The sequence below is a fragment of the Ananas comosus genome, linkage group 9 (assembly GCF_001540865.1).
Source record: "Ananas comosus cultivar F153 linkage group 9, ASM154086v1, whole genome shotgun sequence".
NCBI classification, from domain to species: domain Eukaryota; kingdom Viridiplantae; phylum Streptophyta; class Magnoliopsida; order Poales; family Bromeliaceae; genus Ananas; species Ananas comosus.
The window spans coordinates 9658966-9678274 of NC_033629.1; the positions used below are offsets into that span (position 1 = coordinate 9658966).

A 19309-nucleotide genomic window follows, 5' to 3' on the forward strand; every position below is an offset into this window, starting at 1 on the left:
GGTGATACTTTTAAAAGTATTCTAGCTCAATTCTATATATATATATATATAATAGCACCAAGTCATTGGTGCTACCAAGTTTTTGGTCATTGGATTAAGAGATGTGCGGTTAGAATGATGTGGGCCCCCTATGGTTGAGTGAGTGGTTGGTTGAATAGTATGATCTAACGGGTGAAAATAATCAAAAGGGTAGATCTAACGGCGGAAAACTTAGAAGCATCAAGTGCTTCGTGCTATTAATAGCATAGTAAGCGGACTCTATAGATATATCTTTGGAATGCGGAGACCTCTTCTCTTTTTTTACGTGCACGCGCACAAGAATACAAAAACAAACACAAAAGAGGCACTTGAGTGTTGATTGATCTAATCTAACAACTATACTAATTCTTGCACGCATGGCGAGTTCACACATATAAAAACACGAAAAATACTTCATGCATGTACACTCAGGCAGTGGACTCTTTTAAAATAATTTTTTTAAAAAAATTATAATTTATCAAATAATTCTAATCAAAATTATATTTAGCGAAATAATTCTTTTTTGTCCAACTCAGTGTCAGGATGGAAGAATGGTTAGAAAATGATGAATCATTTACCGTTTTTAAATTTTATTAGAAGACGATGTATCGCTTTCCACTTTTTTTTTAGAAAAAAAATGGTAAACGATTCACACACACACACACACACACAAATCACATACGATAATAACCCAAAAATAAAAAATAATTCATCACTTTCTAAACACTGGGAACGAGTCACTTCCTGTTTCATTTTTGTCCAACATGCCACTGAATTGGCAAGAAAAGATTTAATTGGCCAAACAAAATTTTGGAATGATCATTTAGCCAAGTATAAACTTTTTAAAAATTATTATCTTAGAAAAAAAAAAAAGTCGCTCGTAGTACCCTCAAGAAAAGGAAAAAAAAGAAAAAGAAAGACAAAACACATAAACATAGTATGGCTAACAACTTTCTCAGTAGGAACCGACCGGCCCTAACATAAGTGGTAAAAGATTTGCTAGTTGGTATCCGAGATTTCAGATTTGAAGCTTAATTACTTTACACTGAAAAAAAAAACTTTCTCTGTAGGAAGAATCCAAATAAAAGGATCCTAAGATTTAAGCAAGAAGTTTATTTATTTATTAATTTGTAAGTTTGTGTACAAAATATAATTGCAGGGGACCCCGTATTGCTTAAAGGAAGGAAAATTATCACTTTGGAAGCACTTCTCTTTGCTGAACAATTAAAGAAATTTTGGTAGCAAGGCACAAAATTAAGGGATTTGGGGCCACATTTTTGTCGACCATTGAAGATCAAATTTCTAATCAACAAAAGTTGTTAATATTTGAGCATTTGGTTATTTTCTGAGGTAAAAATTGTATGGAGGTGACGTAAACTTTGACTATTTGGAATCAGATATTTGACCTTTAAAAATCTACATTTTAATATCAAAATTTTTTGAAGTTTCTATTTTAGTGCTAAGCCACTATTATGAATAACTGCAAAAAACGTGCACACCGTTACTGTACAGGCCATCAATCTTTTATCTCATCTCATACTTTCAGTCAAACAATTCAGATTTTAAATAAAAAAGTTTATAACAAAATGAGTGGTAGATATTGAAGCATAAGCTAAAATAAAAACCATGTAGTAGAGCGATATATGTATGCAATGTGTACAAGCAATAATTTTGAAGCTGTGGTGGGAGGGACTGGGATAATAAATTTCAGATTTTTTTTTTTATATTGAAGTGCAAATCTTTATAGTTCAAGTACTTGTTTGCAAATGACGTGTAGCTCAGGCAACTTTTTTTTTTTTTTTTTTTGATTTACTTTCTTTTAAGCAACACAAAACATGCATGTTCCAAGAATTTTGTAAGCTATGATCTTAAGCAAAGAAGATCAAGTGATCCTTTTCTTAAAATGATTTTGCTTCCACACCTTGTTTAAGTCAATAAATAAAGCAACCCATGTTCATAAGACTCACTACTAAAATACTTATTACAAAGACCACACACAAAACAAACTTAGCTTAAAAAAAAATTCACAACTTAAGCATCCTATGTTTTCTATGGACCCTACAAAAAAAATAAAAATAAATAAAAAATAGCAAGTTGGGGCCTTCACCCTTTTTGAATACCAATGTGAACTATTCTTTGGATAAGCTTTGGAAATTAATAAATGCTTGGGACAACAAGATTGAAACTTATCCATTTGGTTTTCTACAATAGTTGGAAAGGGTCATGTGCACTCAATTATTCATGCTTTGGGTATTATATATATATGTTTGGTAGCATTGAAGATACAACAAATAGCTAGCTAAGAGGAACCTTGCTTACAAAGTTAATATTCATAATAATAATTGGATGTGAGATATTATTGGTGAAGCACCATATTGTTGTCCCTTCCACCTCTCTCACATAAAAAGGTTGTTCTGCAGTGTCTACAAATTGTCAAAATAGCTATCAATGAATTAATAATAAAAGGACAACAAAAACAAGGAGGAGGGTCTTTCAGATTCTGCCTTAGTTCCTACAAAAGTAATTATATTTCAATAGAGCCACCTACATGAAGAATTTTGAAAACTTTCATACTTTCTCAACAACTATCCGAAAGGGGGGAGCTTTTTGGTTTTTATTGCCTGCAGCTTCCTGGCACAGCTGAAATTCATGAACATTTGTTTGTCAAACATTTGACTTTTGCTCCCCAAAAAATGGTTTCATTACATTGTCCAACCAAGGAAATGACTTGGTACATGTTGTCTTTTTTGTTGAAAATTTGGGAGCTTGAAACCCCTAACTTGGTATATGTTAGTTAGGGCATTGCAACCATATATCTTATGAGTTTAATAGTAGGGCTAATCTTGAAAAAATAAAAAAAAAAAAAAAAAAGAGTAATAATTGTAAGAAGTTAACTCAACTACCAAGAGGCTATGTTGAATGTGGTGATATCCACCACTACCCCAGAACAATTCCTCATTACATTTTGAGTATGATCCTCGTTTTACACACAAGTGAGGTAACAAACAAAACAAACATACAAAGAAAAGAAACTGAAGAACCCATTCAATTGATCTTTCTCATTCTGCATTTCCACTACAGAGGTTATAACAATCACAACCCCCCCAATCAAATACAAGCAAACAGCTCTGATTCATGTAACCACACAATAGTATATTGTTATTACACCTATTCAACCTCCGTATATAAGGCAAAAGAAAACCCAAAAAAAAAATGTAACTATAACAAAATGTACATAATACCAAAAGTGTATATAAAATTTAGAGAAAAAAGAATTAAGTTTTAGTGAACAGCTGATAAATAAAATAAATGAATGGCCAAGATCTTGAGATAAGTGTTGAACTAGGAGCTGAGGCACTTGGCCCACCGGAACCAGCAACTGATTTTTTCCGGCAGCATGTAAGGTTTAAGAGAAGCGGGGTCGACTTCAGGCCGCCTCGAATCCGACCATATGTAGACCCCTCTTTCTTGCTTGGTACCGGGGACCGTGTTGTCGAGTATAAATGCCACGAGGAGAGCCAACACCATGTTGATTGATAGAAGACCATTCAGTGCATAATTTAGCTGAAACCCACGTCGAAGAAGTAGTTAGAAACTTATAAATCTTGGTAAAACTTGCGGGTTAACATACAAATTTCCCCGACGGAGTTTATTTTCGTTCTTAAATTTTAATTTATAACACTTGGGATTTTGACTTGATTTGATTCCGATCCCTTATTTTGTCCTCGAGTTTGATCCCGATCAGCCCTTTACAGAATGTAAGCTACCAGAAGGATTTAATTGTTAACAAGAAAAAACTCTAGGAATTTAAATTGTTCTCATCGAACTTATGAGCATAAAATGATATCAAAGGTCAAGCAACAAAACCTAAATGTATTACGAAGAAAATGGCAATGTCGCCGAATGGGAGCATAATTCCGACTACAAAAAGCAGAACACTGCTTTGAGAGGTGCTCAAGTTAGAGTTTACCAAATTATATTATCGTTCCTAAGAGGTGATTAACTGTTCACGTGGTAAATGCTGGTAAAGCATACATCAGTCATTCATTTTGGTGGAAAATGAAAGAAAGTTAGGTCAAGATAAATTTAGTAATGAATTGAGCATAGTTGAATAATTTTCTTTAATTAGGTAAATTGACTAGGTTAGGACAACTTAGGTTGGTTTGATCGAGTATGCAGTTAGTTCACTTGTTTTGTGCTGGATTAGTTAGCCTGGTTCACCAACATCTGCTTCAACTTCAACTTCTAATAGTCAAGAGCCGATGTCCGCATCAACTGGTGCAATCAGGTTAAGTTGGGCCTGGTCGAGCCCAAATCAATAAGTAAGCCCAAATTGAGTTATTGTCCGCAGTAACAGCTCAATGCTATATGCTAAGGGCACAGAATGGCAAGAGAGCAAACTAGATTTGCTGATGATTATTTGGTAAAATACAAGATTTGCCCTGTGGGCTGTGCTAGCCGTGCCGCCCCGTGTTGGGACGGTGCCGGCGCACAGCACAATTACATATCAACTGTTCAATATTATGAAAACACAGTTCTCTACTAGCTAAAACTTTTGGAAAATACGTTTGTTTCACATAATTTAACATGATATCAGAGTAGAATGTCACAAGTTCGAATCCTGTCAGGCTTCTAGTATTATTAATTTTCTCCTATTTAATTTAAGTCCGGATCTTGCGCCTATCAAGATGTCTCAAGCCCAGAAGTGATGAGGTGTGTTGAATATAAATATTAAAAACAATGTTCTCTACTAGCATAAGCTTTTGAACAATAAAGATTGCTTCACATAGTTTAACATCAACGTTGGCACACAATGTGCCACGGGCACACTGTCAGTATGCCACTAGCAAGGGTGTGTGCCGTACGGTGCCAATAGCAAGCCGGCATGCCTGATGCCAATGGCACGGCAATCCTTGGTAAGAACATATAGACACTCATTTGAAAAGGGTAGATGTTACGACATATTTAGTATCTTATGCTATATTAGGATATTGTATAAATTTAGAGTAGGATTATATGGTATGATATAGAATTATATGGTATGTAATCCTAGTTGTATTATTACTATACTAGGCATTGTCACTATAGCAGACTTATCTCTTGTACCATATAATTTTATCAATAGAACCCAAGAGGGCATACTCTTTTGCCTTTCTTTCATGATATCAGAGCGGAAACCCTAATTTGAGAATATCGATCCATAGCCACCATCCACCACAAGTCTCACTTTCTTCCATAGGTGCTTTTTCTTTTGGTGTTCTATCTACCCTTATCCTTGGACTTTTATCTCTCGGGTACTGCTACACCGGCACTACAGTACTGCTACAGTTGGCACTACAGTATCGGCGCTACAGTAATTATGCTACAGTAGTTTCAACCTCTTGGAGTTTCTTCTTATCTCGTTGGTGCTGCTTGTTGGTGTCGCCTGGTTGATCTTAAGTACCGCCGGTTCATCTCAGGTTCAACTCTTGACTCATTTTCCTCTTTCCTCTGAATCTGTGATTACTTGGTCTATTTTTAAGATTTGTCTCTCATGGTGGATCTTTTTTTTTTTTTGTGGTTACATGTCTTCCTCTTCAAACCTACCAGTAGTTAACATCAAAACTCTCATATCACTTGAACTTACGAATTCCACATCTGGTATGGAAACAAATTTTTCTAAATATTTTGGAGAGTTTTGGTGTTATATCGCATGTGGACGGAACTGGTACTATACCGCCTCAAACTATTGAAACTTCTAATAAGAAAACAAGTGCAAACCCAGAATATCAAAACTGAAAAAAGGAAGACACCACTATACTCTTATGGATTAATGCCACCCTTTCTCTTATCATATTACAAATGGTCGTTTCTAGTTCTCCTAAAACTGCATATGATGCTTAGAAAACTATTGAAGCACATTTTCTTGATAAAACTGCTTCCACGGCTTTCTCTCTAAAATCCGAATTGTAAAGCATCAAGAAAGATTCATGAAAATGAGCGATTACATGCAAAAGATTAAATCGATTGGTAATACTCTACAATCCATTGGTGAATCTGAGTCAGACCATAACTTGGTCATGACAGTTCTTCTCGAATTACCGGAAGAACATAGGGGTTTTGTCAGTGCTCTTAATACACATCGACATAAGCCCACTTTTGAACAACTCCGTCCACTTCTAATACAAGAGGAAACTGAAGTTCAACGTCGTACTAGTTTGACGACATCATCGACCACTCCCACTATCGATGGTGAAGCTTTTTATGCAAATCGTGGACGCAAAAGCCGTGGAGATCGTGGAGGTAGATATCGCGGTGGTCTGGGACTACGCGGTAGATTTAATTCATATTATGGTTGTGGATCTCCTAGAACCTATTCGCATTCTCAACCTAATAATTCTCAATCCTATACTCCGACCCATCAACCTTACATTCCGAAATTTGGGACACAATGTCAGATCTGTAGCAAGTTTAATCATTCGGCTCTTCAGTGCAGACAATACTACAATCACTCCATTATTACCTCTGTGCCCTTCTTTCAGTAGATGAACATCAAAACTTGATACAATATCTAATTTGTCATTATCTTTTATTACAATTGTTAAGGGCCTATTTGTTTGCCCATAACTGATTTGCAGGTGAAAAGTCAAAGTTGAACTGAAGTTCAATTGAAAATTATTTTTCCACAACTATTTGTTTAATAGGAAGTTAGCAGCTTTGGAATTATAGTTCTTCTATTTCTTTTATTTGTTTACCAAAAATTTTCAAATTAGTAAAAAAGAATGAAAAAAAAAGGGTTAGAACAGTAAATTTTTTTATTATTTTTTCTATATCTTTCTCTCCCGTAATTGGCTTTGCCACTATATATGGCGAAGTCAATTACGGCGATTTGAGAAAATGGAATTACGGGTGAATTTAATTTAGGGCAAACATAAGGGAATATTTACAGCCAAAAACAACTTCATCCCTCTCCACTTTCAGTGAAACAGACATGCCCTAGATGTGTTCTGAGTTCTTGGGCCAATGGTTTTCCCAACCCTATTTTGTTTTGGTTGGCCTGTTTAGTAAGTTGTTATTCCTAGTCTTGTTGGGATTATTCCTAGTCTAATTGAGGTTTCAACTAATTTGGGATTATTCCTAAGTTAAAACGAAATCATATTGCAATTCAGTTACTCGTATAAATATACGTCTAATTCGTTCAATTGGTTGGATCAAAAAGAGCATTGGATGTATTTCGGGATGCCGGGGTTCACTAAGAAAGGCATTTTTGGTATCCCACTTTGGCCAATCATAAAATCTTTGCGCCGTCTTAGCCTATGGACAAAGGCCAATGGCCGAACAATATAAACTGCTTGTGTATTTTATTTTTTGGTTCTCTATTTCTCAATTCTCTTTGGCTTTTCAAACGCCCATCGTATTAGGATTTTTCAGCCTTCGTTGTTCATCAATAAATTCTCATCATGTTCTGTCAAAACTTAATGTTTTTTGTCAAAAAAGTTGCAAATACTGTTATCTTTTATTTTAATAACTCTCCAGAGGTTTTGTCAACACTTAATGGTCTCCATGAAAATGTTACAAACACTGTCAACTGTCAAGTTTTGATGGAGAGAGTTTACACACCCATTTCAAAGTGCGCTATAGTTCAGCTATTATATATAGAGAGAGAGCTAGGCTACTATGCTTTTGAAAGTAAAGAGGCATTTGTGCTAGTAAGATTTTTCGATGATAGGACATTTGATTCGGCAATCAGTTTCGTTAGACATGATCTACAGTGTTGAAACTATCCAGAAATCAAATTTTATAATTTTTTGACTCTATTTGCCAAGTGATGAATAATCTCAAAATGAACAGCTGAAAATAAAAATATTATAAAAAATATGTGTATATGTGTGTATGTGCGCGCGCCTAATTACTTCTTACCTAATTACTTCTTACCTAATTACTTCTTACATTCATTTCAGTATAAAACATATGCACACAAGGAAAAAAATTATGTTCAGAGCTTACCGAATTGCTGCTGGTACTGACTGGTCCACTTGATGCGGCAGAATAGGGCAAAAGATAACTAGGAAGAATAAGCATGGAATTGGGTTCGTACTGTTGAAAATATGCAGGTATGGATAAGGAGATGAACAAGGTAAATCCGACAATTATCATATTCCTGGAGCTCGCAGTTTGGGTATACCGCATAGTTGACAGACCAAGTGCCACAATTAGAGCCCATGTGAAGCAAAGAACAGAGGCAGCTAATGCCAAGGGGATAGAAGCAAGGAGAGCACCTATTTTTCCTGCCATAGTAATATATAGAATCAGAGAATTATAGCAACTATACGCCAACAGAATTATCTATTCACATAAAGATAAAAACACAGAATTCTAGCTGAACTATAGGGTATTATGGAATTGGCACTAAACTTCATAAAATTTTGATTATACTACCTAACGTTTACCTTTTGTTACCTTTAATTTCAGAAATTCTCCCTAAGTTCTTATAACATAATAGTTTTTGCTAGAAAAGTTAACATGAATATTCCATCAAGTAACAAAATATTCTGTTAGATTACAAAATATTTTCTTAAGAAAGTTGAGAATACCATTAAGTTCTGAGAAGAGATACTTAAATTGAATACACTGTAGTTAGGTTGAAAAAACAGAGTCAAATTTCAGGTACCGTTTTAATATGCCAAATCCAGCTAAGGTTTCTATGTCATTTGCCTTACATTCATATACATACGATACATGTGTATCCTTTATCCACACAAAAAAGCCACTTCCTAAAAGACCTTTTCTGATTAAAAACCAAATTCCAGTCTTAAACTGGATAAGCCCCACCTTAGATCAGGGTATCAAAGGGTTATGTATGAAAATTGAGATTTTACAAGGTATATATGCAAATAACTAAATATGCAGCAATATATATGCGAAGTGCAAAGAATAGCGAATTATACATGCATGGAAAATCTGAACTTTCATACATGCATTTTAGAAAACTCAAATTATTATGTATTCGCTTGGACTCATAAGTTACCTTGTCTAGAAAACCTTTCAATTTTTTTTTAATAGAAAACCAGCTTCCCACATGAATTAGTAGATTCCCACTACAAGACATGAAAAGGAAACTACACTTCAAAGGGTATATGAAAATTCAGAGTTAAATAGGATATAAAAGTAAATGGTTGATTCTCCAGGGCATATGTGTAAAACCCCTAAAAAATATTACAACCACAGATGTAATAACATACCTACAAAGGAGAATAGGATCAAAAAGGCTGCTCCAATTTGCAAGGCCTTTCTGCTTCCCATCTTAGTTACATCAATGGTGTGTATGTTCTCGGTCAAAGTTGTTGACCCAGTTCCCGTACCCCAAAGCCCAGCTAGTATACTTGAAATCCCTTCAAAGCCAATGGCCCTGCTCACTATTCCAGGCGTTGGGGGCCTTAAATTGACTAGCAAGGATGTTGCATGATATGAACCAATCTGCCAAAGTTAAAAGAACTGGCTGAAATTAAAATAAAGTCTTGTAGATCAAAGATTGTATCTGTAGAGAAATAATTAACTACTATTCTTTTTCCAACCAAAAATGGAAAGAAGAAAAGAATCGAGCTTTTACTGTGACAAGAAGTTAAAATGAACTTTGCAGCCCCAAAAGCAGAAACAGCAATCAGAAGCTTCTCTTGCTGCAGAAGAAGCTTTTAAAGAGCTTCAAATGAAAAGGAAGCCAACACTTACTATGAATTGCTCTAATCAAACAACACTTAGATAGTGCTCCAGCTATGCCAAGCAGGCCCTAATCCAATAAGGGGATTCGACTATGCTACAGGTCTGTTGTTTGATGAAGCATTACTTGATTAGTGCTTTTAGGAGAAGCATCATACCAAAATCCCCCTAACAGCTTCACTTTGTAGCAAAAGCAAAACAACCAAAATTGGATATTTCGCTTTGAGGGCTCAGAATCCTATTTTAGCTTCTTGACACAATAAACACTCCGGACACACATTTTTTTGTCAATTATTGCTAGAAGGGAACATGGTGGAAAGCGAGTCCCGAAGCAGACCAGAAAGACAATAAATTAAAAAGCTGCTTCTGAAGTTACTCACAGAGTCTACCGACACAACCAGTGAAACAACGACCATAATCATAGAGGTCTTGAAGTGGAAAGTCGGGGAGCCCCACTGGAAAGGATAAGGAATCCGAACCCACGCGGCAGTCCTCCATGCATTAGAAATATCGGTTCGACAATGCCTCATAATATCTGCACGCCTTCTGCATGAATCTAATAAGATATTCGAACTAGGTATGTTTGAGCTGCAGCCCTTGTAGTTGTAAGCTCCACCAGCTGTCAAAAAGAACGCATACGCCCATATGATAGCAATACTAAGGGGAACCTGCAAGAATGTTGGAAACCATAAGCAACAATTTAAAATATTCAGCCCTCCAAATCATTCATTTGCACGTATGTGTGTACCCCTTATAAAATCTGAATTTTCATATATATATATATATATAGAGAGAGAGAGAGAGTGTGTGTGTGTGTGTGTGTGTGAGGCTTGTATGCTTCTAGAAGCACAAAGCGTTCCGTGCTTCCAAATCGTTTTCGATGTTGGAACTTTTGAATCGATGATTGGCTCCGTTAGACTTGATCTAGATTATTTGAAGTACCTAGAAAATAAATTTTGTGATTTTTCGATATCATCTGCCTAGTGATCGAAGGGGCTCAAAATCAATAATTTTAATGGCCGTGGTGAGCCGTTTGCAAGTTTAACGGTGTAGAAATATCCAAATGATGTAAAATTTTAATAGAAAATTCTTTATACTATATAAAACAAGATCAATATCTTTGATCTAAAATTTTAATGTCATATCATCATATTTTGTAAGATTTTTATTTTCAGCCGTTAATTTTGAGCCCCTTCGATCAAAATGGTAGATCTAACGGCGGAAAACTTGGTAGCACCAAGTGCTTCGTGCTATTAATAGCATAGTAGTCGGACTATATATATATATATATATATATATATAGTGAGAGAGAGAGAGAGAGAGAGAGAGAGAGAGAGAGACTCCTATACTTTCAAAAGTACGGAGGCCTCCGTACTTCTAAGTTGTTTTCGATGATGGGATATACGATTCGGTGATCAGTTCCGTTAGACATGATCTACGCTATTGGAACTATCTAAAAAGCAAATTTCATAATTTTTTGACTTTATTTGCCTAGTGAATGAGTAGCCTCAAAATGAACGACTGAAAATAAAAATCTCATAAAAAATATTTATAAAAGACTCAAGTTTCAAATCAGTAGTATTGATCTTGCTACTGATGTTAAGTAGAATTTTCTATTAAAGTTTCATATAATTTGTAATGTTCTACAATGTTGAACATAAAAATGTGCCACATCAACTGTTAAAATAGTCATTTTTGAGATATTTTGATCACTTGGTAAATGATGTCGAAAAATTATGAAATTTGTTTCTAGATAGTTCCAATAGCATAGATTATGCCTAACGGAGTCGATTGTCGAATCGGATATCCTATTATCGAAAACAACTTACAAGCGCGGAGGCTTTCGTACTTTTGAAAGCACAGGTTATCCTTCCACCATCATTGTCTTTCTTATTTGCCCTTAAAGTCAGGGGCACAAAAAGTATTTCAACTTTTTGTCTTTTCCAATATACCCCTCTAGCGTAACCAACCTTTCTTATTTGCCCTTAAGTTAAGGGCAAAATTGGCATTTTAATTTTTTTTAATTGTGATAGATATTTAACTCACGTTTAACTCAGGTTAACTTAACAGGAGATAACTGCGGGGGTATTTTGCAATAATGGTGGAACATATGAGGGGCATTTTAGAAAGAAAAAAAAAGTAGGGGTAGATCGGATATTTCCAGACGCATGAGGGGTATATAGGCAATTATCCCATATATATATATATATATATATATATAGTATTGATCTTGCTACTGATGTTAAGTAGAATTTTCTATTAAGGTTTTATATAATTTGTAATGTTCTACAATGTTGAACGTAAAAACGTGCCACATCGACTGTTAAAATAGTCATTTTTGAGATATTTTGATCACTTGGTAAATGATATCGAAAAATTATGAAATTTGTCTCTAGATAGTTCCAATAGCATAGATTATGCCTAACAGAGTCGATTGTCGAATCGGATGTCCTATTATCGAAAACAACTTACAAGCACGGAGGCCTTCGTACTTTCGAAAGCACAGGAGACGTACTCTCTCTCTCTCTCTCTCTCTCTCTCTTTCTTTATATAAATATATATATAAAGAGAGAGAGAGAGAGAGAGAGCTAGGCTGGTATACTATCGGTAGCACAGAGTCCGCGCTACCAAGTTGTTTTCAACGATGTGGCTTCCAAATCGACGATCGGCTCCGTTTGACTTGATCTACACTATTGAAAGTATTTGGAAACTAAATTTTATAATTTTTGGGCATCATTTACCTATGAAACAAGTAGTCTAAAAATGAACGGCTGAAAATAAAAATCTCATAAAAAATGATGATAAAAGACTTGAATTTAAGATCAGAAGTACTGATCTTATTCTAAATAATGAAAAGAATTTTCTATAAAAATTTCATTAAATTTGGATTGTTTTACACCGTTAAATTCACAAACACATCATATCTACTATTAAAATTGTCAATTTTGAGACCTTTTGATCACTAGCCAAATGATATCAAAAAAATTATAAAATTTAGTTTCCAAATTCTTTTAATAGTGTAGATCAAGTCTAACGGAGCCGATCGTCGATTTGGAAACCGTGTCATTGAAAACAACTTGGTAGCACGGAGACCTCCGTGCTACCGATAGTATACCAGCCTAGCTCTATATATATATATATATATATATATATATATATATATATATATATATATATATATATACACCCCTCAAATTCAAGTTTCTTAAAAGCATACCAACATCTTAGATTGGGAAGTTATCCAATTCACAGGGGATGATGTTTTCATATCAAAAGAAGTTTTGCAAGAGGGGCATTGTTGTATGTACAAGGGTATATATGTAAGCCACTGTTTTTCAGGAGTATATATATGTAAATTTCTCAATTAATTGAAGTTAATTATGTTGATAAATTAAATAGGCTTCTATGAATATAGGTAGGGCAAGGAAACACATGTATTGGCCAATATAACGAAACTGCAAGATATAATACATACAATCATATAATGATATATGTAATTTGAAGGTCAAATTAGCAGATGCCTAAAGAAGTAACATAGGCTAAGCACGTCAATGTTTGAAGTACAGATAGCAAAAAGAACTAGCAAAGAAAAGGACAGAGAAATACCGCATAAATTAGAAATATACGATGGCCAAATAATGAAATTCTTCGAAGATACTGCAATGAGAGAAGAATGTTGTATCAACATAGAGCATTTAATTATACAATTCAAGAATGAAAAGAATAAGTGGGTATTGGGCCTAGCTTATGGAAAGTGATTTTTGGGCCAAAAGTGATTTTTCTGCTAATAGAACGTTTGGTAACCTCTTATTCAAAATCTAATTCTGATTTTTTGAATAAGTTTTCAGATTTTAGAGGCCTAAAATCAAAAGCAGCTAAAACCTGCTTCTTAAAATCTGATTCTAATTTTGGACTCAAACTCCAAATTTTAATTTTAATTTTACATTAAAATATTAAATTTAAGCTCAAATTTTTAAGTTTTAAATATTAAATTTCATATTTTAAGATTTAAATTTTAAATTTCAAAATTTTAAATTTTAAATTTAGATATTAAATTTTAAATGTAAAATTTAAGATAAACTTTCAATTTTGAAATTTTAAATTTTAATTTTTAAATTTTAATTTTCATTTTTCAATTTTCAAAGTTTAAATTTTAATTTTTAAATTTTATTTTTAAATCTTAAATTTTATTTTTAAATTTTAAATTTTATTTTTAAATTTAGGATTTTAAACTTTAAATTTGAAATTTTGAAATTTTTAAAATTTAAAATTTTTAATTTAGAGTTTAAATTTCAAATATTAAATTCTAAATTCAAAATATCAAATGTCAAATTTTAAAATTTAAAATTTAGATTTAAATTCAAATATCAAATTTTAAATTCTGATTCAGATTTTTAAATTTTCAAATTTAAAATTTTTAATTTAGATTTTAAATTTCAAATAATAAATTCTAAATTCAAAATATCAAATGTCAAATTTTAAAATTTATTTAGATTTTAAATTCAAATATCAAATTTTAAATTCTGATTCAAATTTTTAAATTCTAATTTTAAATTTAAATTTAAATTTAAATTTTGAATTATTTTAAAATAAAATTTAGTAAAAACATTTATTATTTGCCGACAGCAAAAAAATATTACCAAACAGCTTTATAAAATTAGTTTAGAAAGATCGTTTTTCATCTAGACTTAAACAAACGCTCTACAACTTTTAACCAAAATCAATTCTGCAGAAATCACTTCTCCAACAGCCAGGCCAAACAGTAACCAATGAAAATGATACGAATTCTTCAAAGATACTGTAATAAGAGAAAAACCACACAGTATACCATTGAACTGGAGTTTTATTTTTTGCAAGTTACTTACCAAAGTGAAAATAAGAACTAATACAATCAGGGGAATGCTGATTTCTACGCAACTACCAGCTTGAGGAAAGCCATAACTGAAAAAAGCCAAGCCTACTGCAGCTACAGTTGGTGCTACCACCACTGGATTTATCAATCTGCAGCACCATCCAAAAAAAAGGACAAAAAAAAAACCTCAGAACCAAAAGAACATTGAACTGAAATTATACATGACATTAGACCACATCAGTTCATCTAAATGGATTTACATAGTAACTAAAATGGTTGCAACCAAAAAGATACTTCGTCAGTAGGAAACCTTAAAATTGAAAGGCCTGGAATCATAAATAAATTTGTTAGCAATTTGTACAGTTATTCACATGTGAATTTCAAGAACTTTCCTTCGCTTAAAAGAGTTTAAATCACATATCGCACTCTTAAAGTTGCACGTGAAATAGTGAGTCAGATAGAAAGCAAACATCCGGGAAATATTAAATTTGTTTATTTTGTTATTTAAAAGAGAGTAAAATTTAATATTTATTTTAGTATTGGAATTTTGAAATGTTTGGCCTATTAGTCAAATTTGATCAGGCTTTATTAGATACCTTAGAAGAAGTGACATAAGACCGCTGTATCCTAAGATTGTTTGAAAAACTGAACCAACAATTATAGCTCCCTGTAATTCCCTCATAATGTGCTTGAATTTCTGCAATTGATTAAAAATTTATTAAAGGAAAAGGAATAACAAGTTTACAAGTTTAATCAGCTAAAAAACAGCCAAAGATATCCATGTATAAGACCTAATATTTTACAACCAATTGTAAGTAGGTACGAAATTCAACATCCAAAGGTAAAAATGAAATCGCTAAGATCAAGCATTGTCAATCTACAGGATACACATTTGTGCACCAAAACGATGTCATTATTATATGGTTAAAATGTATGGAACCAAACCCCCCCCACCCCCCAACTATATGGCATTTTGAAACAACACCCTTAAATCTAGTTTTGATTTTCTTAAATTGCATTTCTCGAGTTGCTAAGTTAAAGGTTTTTCAAAATTCCACGGTTCTATAAGCTGTTAACCATTAAGTGTTCTATTTTTAGTAGCTAAATAGTGGTTAAAACTATTAAATTTGATGAAACCATTGATGAATATTATAAAAACCCCTAATTTAATTCACTATCGTCACTCAATTCTAAAAAAAATCAAAAGTTTCAAGTTGAGGGGGCCATTTGAGAATAGGCTATAGACGATAGTTAAAGGGATCTCCATACATTTTAACTTTGCTATGCAAAAGATGGATGTCGGATTGACGATTGAGGTAGAGACAGAGATTTAATCCATTGAGTTATGCTGAAGGGATTTAACCCATTAAATATATATGGCTGCGATTGAAACCATGATCTCGCAGAATTGAAGGATGTTAACCGGCTCAGATGCAATATTAGCAAAAAGAGCGATCTGATAGCAAAAGGCATCATGAGTTCTATTTTCACTACCTAAATAGCACTAAATATCACATGAGTACCAGCTCGATTATAGACTAGACGCCAAGATACAGAGAGTAGTTCTAACAACAAAAAGAAATAATTCACATTGTTATTAGACAAAAACTTTACACTTCTTATTGTTTTCTTTTCTTCCTCAAATCAAAGCTTGCTACTGTGAAAAATGGTTTCATTTAAACATTTATTGTTGTTACCGATATAAGAATTATCCCAATCCCAGTGAAAGAACTATCTCTATCAGACGAATATAAATATCCAGATATGTAGATATGTAGACGCATATTAAGAGGAGAGGAAACTCGAGATGCAACACAAATCAGTACAGCAAATACAGACTTACATTTTCACTGAGATTTCTGAATTCTTCCGAGTTTATAATTACCAAAGCAGGAGCTAAGTACACAAATGAGCTTCCCTGGACTAAAGGAAGCCTGGAACCTAAAAAAGAATGAAGTATTGTTGTGAAGCCTGAAACCAGTAGCATGGTGGAAATGACGTTCGCAGTCTCCTCCTGTCACCATAAAAGAAAATTAAATTCAAACTGATGTACTACAATTTGAATTTGAACTTATATTGGGACAACCACGAAGGAAAGGTCTTACATCAGTTCCACCCATGGCTGGTACCATTATCAAAGGGATGAAAACAAGCGAACCAGCCAATGATAAGTAATGTTGTAAACCATACAAAATGAGGGGCACTGCAGATGGAAGAACAAATGCCAATAATGGTCAGTGTTGAGAAAAAACATTTGCCATCTACTTGAAACATTAGAACTTATTCAATGTTCAACTATTTTCAAAACAAATTACTTATTATTCCAAATTCAGTAAATCAGAAACAATATCCGAAGTTTGGGAGAAGGTTTATAGATAGTTTATAAGGTAAACTCCATACCACCTTCAAGATTATATAAATTTGCAAAAAAAAAAAAAAAAAAAAAAAAAAAAAAAACCTTCTTTTGACATTTTTGTCCGCTTATTTCACTACAAAGCGCTAATAGCCTTTTTACTACACTCACCCAAAATTTCTGGCACAGCCAAAGCAAAAGCTTCCAACTGGAGCTTCTGCCTTTAGCACCTAGAAGCTCATTTTAGCTCCAACACAGTGAAACCTCCCTACTTCAAAGAGTAGATATGCAATTTAAGAAGCAAGAACTCTTCTGCACATCGAGAATATTAAATTTCAACTCTAGCAGCTCAGTTTTTCTTCAAGTTTATCAACCAGTCCAATTCAAAGAACCCAAGAAGGGAAGAGCAACTTTTATCAAAGATTCAAATAAAAATGAGAATTCTGCTCCAAGAAGCATGCCATTAAATCTAAGTAGATTACAAGATGAAATGTTAAATCATTATGGATTTGTGGACCCGACAGTATGGATGTAACGATTTAGCAAACTTCCCTAGTACAAACTCAGAAGATATAAAGAGAAAGGTACAAATGTCCAGGGGTACTTCAACTACAGGCCAATTAGAAATTGACCCCTCAACTACTCTTCCATTGAGACCAAACTTTTATGTTTTCTGATTTGTGTAAATCATAAGATAAAAAGAGAAAGGTAAAAATGTCAAGGGGTTACTTCAACTATACACCAATTAGAAATAGACCCCGCAACTAATCTTCTTTTATTGAAATCAAACTTACATTTTTTCTGATTTGTATTACTATCATCAATTAGTTGGGGTCTTTGTCAAATTTAATGACAATTCTATTAATACAGTTGTTCTAAACACTTTTTCAGCTTATGGAATTGTGGAATTGTTAACTGTTAATGGCTGATAGCTAACCAATTTGGCAATTTCATTGAATGCCCAATTAAATTTGGGGAAATGACCCAAATCAAAATAAATAAAAGCTGATGAATCTATTAGAAGGCTCAGATCCAGCCCAAAATCTTAAGCCTGGATACCATATTAAAAGGTTCCGAGCCTGCAAGCCAACCCAAAAACTTAAGCTGATTGGTAAAAAAAAAAAAAAATTGAATCACAGTAACTAAGAGTCATCATAGTTACTGATCCTGATTTGCATCCAATATGGGACTATATGTTAACAATGCCAATCAAAAGAAAATCAGTATGAGGGATCTATTTCAAACTGGCATATAGTTAAGTGTGTTCTCCATACAATTTTTACCGGTAGTAAAAAAGAGCAACCCAAAAGAAAAGGAAAAATCTTACCCCACCCTGGATTTTCGGTGACACCACATCTCATCCCAGGAGAACTACACCCAGAAAAATTCTCAGCCTCCTGAGAATCCGGAAAGAAGCCGATCTCCACTCTCCTCTCGTCGTCTTCTTCCTCTTTTCCCAACTCCTTCTTCACCTCCTCCTCCTCCTCCTCCTCCTCCATCATTGCCCGCGGAGCCGCCGCCGGAGGTGGCGGAGCAACTCCGTGCCCCCCATTTTCACGTAATCTACCATTCAAGCCCTCATTCCTAACCCTAACCATCGGCTCCTCCTCCTCTCTCTTCCTCTCCTCCTTCTCAGCGCCCACCACCTGTTTGATCTCGGGCCTCCTCCGCCCCGGCGCCGGCTCGATCTCCGCCCGCCCGAACAGCCCCTCCCCGAGGAGGAGGCGCCGCCGCCGGCCCCCAGCTCCGGCGAGGCCCTTCTCGAGGTCCAGCGCCGGGGGCCGCGCCGGCGGGGGAGGAGGGGGAGGGGGAGGGGGCTCGTCGGGGTCGCGCTCGCTGGGGGCGGTCTCGCCGGAGAGGTTGGGGTTGAACCCGGTGCGCTTGGCCCAGGATTTGAGCTCCCTAGGGTTGTGGTCGGTGTTGGGGACGAAGGGCTCTATCCGCGGCTGCCACGGCCCGTGCCCCGCCCCCGCCCCCGGGCGCGGTGGCCGAGCCTTCTGGGGGCCGTCGCCGCCGCCGCCGCCATTGCCGAGACCCTTGGAGCTCGATGTTCCTACGTCCATTGCCGAGGGAGAGAGAGAGAGAGAGAGAGAGAGAGGAGTGAAGGGGAAGGGATAGGGAAAAAGGTAGGAGAGTGGAGTTGTAAAGGCGAGGGGAGTGAGAAAGAAAGAGAGAGAGAGAGAGAGAGAGAGAGAGGAAGGTGATGTGTCACTTTCTTCAGTTTAATCCGGTGAAAATTAAATTTGGGGGTTTCTACTTTCTATAGAGGAACTACTCCCTGCACCTCGTGCACCATACGTTTGCGCGCATCATGTTGTTACTTCATCGGATTTGGAGTCCTCAAAAGTCATAACTTCAAAAAAAATAAAAAATAAAAAAAGCAAAAAAAA

The 19309-nt window shown here is 34.9% G+C and overlaps 1 protein-coding gene across 1 annotated transcript; it reads right to left on the reverse strand.

Moving 5' to 3' along the window:
* On the reverse strand, nucleotides 3036-19071 carry LOC109715190 (nucleobase-ascorbate transporter 11). Its single transcript, XM_020240082.1, has 10 exons — nucleotides 18247-19071; nucleotides 16672-16769; nucleotides 16410-16580; nucleotides 15163-15263; nucleotides 14580-14715; nucleotides 13321-13371; nucleotides 10095-10382; nucleotides 9240-9474; nucleotides 8005-8285; nucleotides 3036-3582 (listed from the first exon to the last, which is right to left on the reverse strand). The coding sequence occupies exons 1-10, from the start codon at nucleotides 18980-18982 to the stop codon at nucleotides 3361-3363; spliced, it is 2319 nt and encodes a 772-aa protein (XP_020095671.1). The 5' UTR covers nucleotides 18983-19071; the 3' UTR covers nucleotides 3036-3360.